The sequence below is a fragment of the Limulus polyphemus genome, unplaced genomic scaffold (genome assembly GCF_000517525.1).
Source record: "Limulus polyphemus unplaced genomic scaffold, Limulus_polyphemus-2.1.2 Scaffold4052, whole genome shotgun sequence".
In the NCBI taxonomy this organism is placed as follows: Eukaryota; Metazoa; Arthropoda; class Merostomata; order Xiphosura; family Limulidae; genus Limulus; species Limulus polyphemus.
The window spans coordinates 94,836-102,293 of record NW_013669662.1 but is presented as its reverse complement, the minus strand read 5'-3'; the positions used below and the strand labels follow the sequence as shown (position 1 = coordinate 102,293).

The following is a 7,458-nucleotide window of genomic DNA, read 5'->3' as shown; positions in this document are numbered from 1 at the left end:
GGTTTTGTCATCATCAGATGACATTTGCTGTTATGTTAAACTTATATTAAAGTTTTTCTTCATTACCCATTCAAGCCGTCTCCAACCATTATAATACAATCCTTTGGAAATGCTCAACAGCACATCCATTACAGGAGTTTTTGAGTGAAGTGGTATAATATTTTTATACAAGTTCTTTATGTTATTTAGAAGACAAGCAAAATAACAGTAAAAATTAGGAGTCTATACTTATTGAAGTTCTTTCTTAGGGATGTCAGGTTGTGTGATGCTTAAATTTTGTATGTACTTAGTATTGTTTACAGATATTTTCAAGAAATAAAAAGCTATTATAATCTTAACTCCAGCATTCACAAAATACAGTACTAAGTATTTTGCAGACATTACATCATTTAACCATACTTGTTTAAACACACCAAGTAATATACATATGTGTAACACATACAAATAAAATATTAAGATTTATATACCTTTCTCAGTGGAAACAATACATAAAGCCCACTCCATCCCAGAGGTCAATTTCTCAGAGTTAGCTGCAACAGCAAACTGGTAGTTTAAAGTTTTCTCAAAATCAAATTCTGTTCTATTGACATCAGCTGGTATAGTTTTCCAGTTGACTGGATGACTGCATATAAGAGGTCGAGGACCATTACACCAGAAGACGGTAAAGTTGGTAACATGGACTTTTTCTGTTGGGTAGCCCCACTCTATCTCATAGGTACCATTAACATTGAGAACAGTTGTGATGTTGACAGGTTTTGGAATGACTGAGTAAAAGAATGCTTGCTTTAAAGATACTCTAAAAATTCATAAATAACCAAAATTGCATATTTCATATATATATATATATATCCTGCTAACGAAACAACTTTTCAGAGTTTAATCACAATTATCAAAAACTAAATTATATTAAAAACACAAAACAGAAAAACTAGATCAACAAACATAATGCCAATTCATTACAATTTTACAGTGTCTTCAAAACCAAAAACTGAATCAGAAAACATCATACCAATTCATTACAATTTTACAGTGTCTTCAAAACCAAAAACTGAATCAGAAAACATCATACCAATTCATTGAAATATGGAAACACATCTTTGAAATCTTAAACAGAGTCATACCAATTCATTAAAAAAGTTCATAAAATGTCTTTCTATGTGCTTATTTCTTCAATTCTCATTCCAGAAAATAAATGCTGGTTTTGAAACATATTCAATGAAAGCACTGCAGCATACATATGTGTATTTTGAAGAAATAATACTGATAAACTGTTAGTATGAATCAAGTCTGTAAATATACATACACATATATACATGCATAAGTAATACACAAGTTCTACTCTTACAAATGATTTATGAAGTATGAGAAATACAAAGGACCAGAGGAACTGTTGGCCCTATCAATCCATTAAACACTTCACTGTTATAATAAATCAGGATTGATCCCACTCTAGATCTAATATTAAAGCCCACAAGCTTCATTATAATCAAACTTAATACATTTTATAGATATAGTAATCATTATACAACCTATACTTTCTAGTGTTATTTTAGGAAATGCTAATAATAATTTGAGAAAGCAATCTAAAAATTAACAGATTGAAATCTAACTCCTTACTTTTGTCAACACTATTCACGAGAATTTCTGATGAATTGTCAGATTTTCCTTCTCTGTTTACAGAGTGAAAGATGAACCTGTAAGATGTGTTGACTGCCAGATGGTCAAAGGTATAACTCGATAGAAAATCCCCAACTCTCACTCTTTTTACCAAAAGCCTTTGTTTAGAATCTGCTTTATTATTATTATTAACATGGCACTCAATAATGTAGTGGAAATCTTCTCCATTGTAATATTCCTTAGGAACAGGCTAAAACAAAAGATTAAAAATGTTTTTGTTACATAGAAAGAAAACTAAAACACATGTAAGGCAACTATAAAAATTCTGAAATAGTTTTATACAATACAACAAAACAAAGAAACTAGTTTTAATTATTTCATGTTATCCTGTTTTCATTAGAGAAAACTTTTCTAACATATTATAATAAATCATTCAATACAATACGTTATTTAGACACAAAATCACTTCCAATTACAAGCCAGACATTACAAACACCTTATTACCTTGAAACCACAAGAAATTCACTCCCTAATAATTTGTCACTGTCATAAAACAAATAACATTATTAGTAAACTACAGATAGTTTTCTAACTTGGAAAAAAAAATCAGAACAGAATTTTTTTTTTTTTACTTGAACATTATTAAGTATTATCAAAACATGAAAACAAATTAGCAAGGAATACTATATGAGAAAGATTTTATATTCTTTTCTTACCAACGGTACTTTTCAACTTCTACGTAACAAGTGTACAATCAAATATCTAATATACCATAACAACCTTGAACAACAAAGAATCAAAATTTAAGAAGTTGTTATTGATATAAAATGTTTAAATTTTACAAATAAAAACATTTAGCATAGTTATAAGAGTTGGAATAAGGTATATGAATAAACAATACATAAGACCAAATAAAAACAAATGACAGTACAGTAGTGTCAATGTTTTACTTCAACAAAAACAAATGGTATTTTTGATATTTAGAGTTAAGTTTTCCATACAAAACTTCCATTATATAACTGCCTTTATTATGAATATCATGATAAGTGTCATTTATCTTTTACTTTAATTAGTTAAATTCAAACTTATCTAGAAATAAAAACTATTTATAGTTATGTTCGAAATAATGTTATTTCTGCTTATTTGTGTTCATTATATCTTTATAAATGTTGTTTACCCTAATACGTTTTTTTTAATTGCTTTATGTTTTTGTTTCATTACTTCTGCTGAAAAACATCAGAAGATAGTGTTTTAATTGTACACTCTCCCCAGTATGGTTAAGTATCTTTTTTATTCTGCTTTAATATAACTTAAGTTTCATGTATTTGCTTTCATCATCTGAAACTCTTTAAACTTGTGTAGCAAAAAAAAAATATATCAAATTTCTTTAACATCACAGAATTCCATCATTCCTTCCAAACTGTACTAGCTACATAAAAAAACTGAAACAATTCTAACCTTCCAGTATAAAGTTATATTTCTCTCTTTATAAACTTTCTGTTGAAAAGCTCCCTTCTTGATGACTGGATTCAAATATGGTACTGTAAATCACCACCACCAAAAAGATTACTAACATTCACATATAAAGTCATATGTTTCAAAAACAACAACAGAATATTAAAGTTCAACCCAATCACATAACTTTTATATTTTTTCAAATACATAAAATTTTATTGTGCAAGGAGAGATTATATATATATATTAGGAACCATCCAGTATTGTAGTGACTAGCACAAGAAATTATTATTGTTGTTTCATCACTCACTAGGAAAACATATGCTTTAGTAGAATTAAACTTTTGTAATTTAATTAAAGTTTTCTCAATGTAATTTAACTTGGAAAGTTGGTAATATAATTTTTATTCCAAATTAAATATTTAACTATGTTTCTTTAAAAAAAGTTAAGAGTCACAAATAGTCCCAAAGTGATAACTCTGAAACACAGCTATATATCATTTATCTTACCAATAAAAATCAGTTAATGGATTAGTCCATTGGACTCGAGTAGTTTATTATGTGCTCACCAAATTTTCATAAAATCACACAAATCATCTTCTTAAAATTATTTGCACGAAATAAAATACATTTTTCACAAGTACACCCCTCTCAATTATTAAAAGTTAATTTATACTGTAAACAAGTTATATATTTATATTATTTTCATAGTATCCTGTGACTTCAGTGTTTTGTAACAGATCTTACATGTGGTTTGCCACAGTCTTAATAGCATAAAAAAAATTATCTTTATAATAATAATAATAATATCAAAATCTTCTACCATCTGGAGAAGTGTGACATGAAGTTGTATTAAAAACACTCCACATGTCTCCTGAAACCAGATCTGCCTTACTAGATCGGCAGCGAACCCGGATTTCATAATGAATGTAAGGAATCAATCCTGTCAGAATGTACCCAGTTGTATCTACTCCAACTTCACGAATCTGTAAAAAACTTTTTCTTAACAGCATTTTCCAGTCATACAATCATCTAGCTAAATAACACTGAAAAAAAACTGCACAAATTTAATTGAAATGTTTCCACACAAAGAATATAATTATACAATGTACTAGAGAAAGATGATCAAGGTAAGAAAGCATACACGTATCTAGATAGCTCAGTTGAAGGTTTTCACATAATTCATTGTCATCTTCAATTAATCAGAATGACAGGGCTAGTCTTTCTGGGAGGCTCAATAAATACACTGTACTTTGTTATACTTACAAGAGAACTGGTATAGTTCAGTGGATGTAAAATTATGATATTATACGACAATCAGAAGATATTTTATCACAAAAACTGTCAAACCAAGCTAGTCAATTAACACCCAAGTCAGCCAAAGTTAACCTTAACTTATTTCTTCATCCTACTAGAGATTCTGCACCAACTTGATTGAAGTTTTAGCACAGTGGAACAAAATATAGTTCTTCTTTAAGTAAATCACCTATGATTTAAACTTCCACAGTGTAATTAAAAATGTCAAGGAACTAAAAAAAACAAGTAATTATTAAGAATAAGAAAGATGGTTAAAAAAGTTTACTAGCACAAGCATTTAAGTTAAAGAAGAGTTTTTTTCAGAAATAATGAGCAATATTTTTTTGTAACTGCTGTTTTAAAATTATTTTAAACAAGTTTTTGTTTTGCTCTATGAATTCAAAATCTGTCTCAAGTAAACTAGCTTCCTTGAGTTGGCAACCTGTGCCAATTGCCATCGATTGCAGATTCTGGCAGTTAACATTGATAATAAATGTAATTGGTTCACTGCAGAACAGTAAAAATAAACAGTTACACTATAACTAAACCTAGTTAATGTTAATGTATTATTAATACAAAAATTAAAACACAAAAATGTATCTCAGATTACCTCCGTCAATTATTCAAATGTTATTAGAACTCAGTCAGTGTCACCTTTTTTATTATTATTTATAATCTTATTTCCTTCTTTCTGTGGTTATTCCAGTTTTCATTATTAGTACACAGCTTTAACGGCAAGTCTTACTTACCTTCCATTCATCCTGAGAGTTTTTATTCCTATACCACAGTTGATAATGTAGTCCTGGGTGAAATTCTTTATACTGAAAACCCTTTGGAGGGATCCAGGTGATATTTATCTCAGTTTGTGATATATTAGCAACTTTCAAGTCCAATGGAGCATCAGGAAGAACTGGTAAAAGAAAAACAATTACATTCTATGCTAATCACAAAAATATTAAGAGAACAATGTATTAGGTTATCAAGAAATTAATGTTGCATTTTTGAAAACACCCAAACAACTTATATATCAAAACAAAACACTTATTAAGTTAAATAGTCTCCATTCTTATCGATGGTGCTTTTTCATCCTACAATCAGATTGTTAATGCCATGATCAAAAGAAATCACTTGGCTTTGAAGCAAAAAACATGTCGATGTCCTCTTTAACACCTTCCACATCTGCATACGTTTTCCCATTAAGATGATATTGCAGCTAACAAAAAAAAAATGGTAATCTGATAGTGCCATATCTTGAGAATATGGTGGGTGGGGGAGAACTTCCCAACCCAACTCCATAATCTTATGTTACGTCAAACGTGCCACATGTGGACGTGCATCGTCATAGAGAAGAACATCTTTTCGATTGACAAGTGAAGGGCGTTTCTGATGAAGGGCTTGATTTAAACGTTCCAGTTGCTGACTATAGATCTCTGCATTTACATTTTGCTATGGATTGAGGAGTTCAAAATGAATTACTCCTTTGATTTCCCACCAAATGCAAAGCATCACTTTCTGCGGATGGAGTCCAAGTTTTGGTGTCGGAAGTGGTTTTTGTCTAGGACTGAGCCATTATTTTTGGCGTTTAATACTCGCATAGAGAATTCGTCTTTAATCATCAATTACAATTCTGTCCAAAAATGGTTCACGCGCATTACACGGCAGAAGAGACAAACAGTTCTGTTACATCCACTTCCACGTTAAAAAATCAGCTTATATAATGATTTCTTTAAAAAATCACACGCGATGCATAACCTAAAAAACAACACCGGTATAAATTAAATTCATCACATCACATAAGATGGTGGAAGAGATTATCATTGGATCTATCATGACTGGCTGGTGTTTCTTGTAACATGGTTGGTGAAACAAGCAATAACTTGACCAATTGGCTTATCATTAATTGCAATGAGAGATGTATCCACTTGATGATTCAATATCTTGTAATCATTATTGGTTTTACTTTCTCTTGTAGTGATTATCACAAGAAGCATTTTCAGTCAAGTTGTTGTACAGGATGGGCTTAAAAAGTTTATATGTTACATAGTATGTTGTCTTACATGTGGTACAATTAAATTGAGACAACACAGGAAACAAGAATCTTAACATTAGTTAATCTGTTGTCTATCAAATGAAAAACATCACTGTGAGACAAGACAGAATACTACTAGTGCATAAACATAAGCTAGTCTATTGTTTATTGAATGAGATACAACCTTGGTGAGACAGGACATAATACAACTAGTACCTAAATACAAGTTAATCTGTTGTCTACTGAATGAGATACATCCTTGGCGAGACAGGACACACTACTTCTAGTACATAAACATAAGCTAGTCTGTTGTTTATTGAATGAGATAAACCCTTAATGAGACAGGACAGAATACTACGAGTACATAAACATAAGGTAGTCTGTTGTCTATTGAATGAAATACATCCTTGGTGAGACAGTACAGAATATATATAGTACATAAACCTAAGCTAGTCTGTTGTTTTATGAATGATATACATACTTGATGCAAGAGGCCAGAATACTTCTAGTACATAAACCTAAGCTAGTCTGTTGTTTTATGAATGATATACATACTTGATGCGAGAGGCCAGAATACTTCAAATAAATAAAACATAAGCTAATCTGTTGTCTTTCAATTTTCTCACAATTAATGTTCATTTCACTGGTTAATTATATGTTTACGTATCTACAAAAAGTTCACCTTCAGATATATACCTTTAAATTTTAAATAGATTAAAAGAAAAATCACTCTCTCATCACAAGAAGCAAGTATGTTCGAAAGGTTTTTAACTCAACTTATTGCTCAATTACCACAATTATTTTAAATTGAAAAAACATAACCCTGTTCAAGGTTTACCATAATAGTGTCATGCATACATGTTAAACCTTGTAAAGGGGTACGTAGACATACATATACATAACTGAAGCATAATGAAACTTGCAAGTACTTTTAAATTTCCTTAACCTATACATACACACACACACACACACACACACACTACACACACACACACATATATATATATATATATATATATATATATATATATATATATATAGTACACAATACAACATAATATA

General features: G+C 30.0%; 1 protein-coding gene across 2 annotated transcripts in view; it reads right to left on the bottom strand.

Moving 5' to 3' along the window:
• Nucleotides 1-444: 444 nt before the first annotated feature.
• The window catches only part of LOC106470510 (cytokine receptor-like), a 58,861-nt gene continuing 51,847 nt past the window's right edge, over nt 445-7,458 (bottom strand). For both annotated transcript variants that reach the window (XM_013931068.2, XM_022399116.1), the window contains 5 exons: nt 5,117-5,277; nt 3,895-4,057; nt 3,076-3,158; nt 1,618-1,867; nt 445-764 (listed from right to left, as the gene is read on the bottom strand). In XM_013931068.2, the coding sequence (XP_013786522.2) occupies nt 460-764; nt 1,618-1,867; nt 3,076-3,158; nt 3,895-4,057; nt 5,117-5,277 (962 nt within the window). In that variant the 3' untranslated portion in view covers nt 445-459. The remainder of the gene's footprint in view (nt 765-1,617; nt 1,868-3,075; nt 3,159-3,894; nt 4,058-5,116; nt 5,278-7,458) is intronic.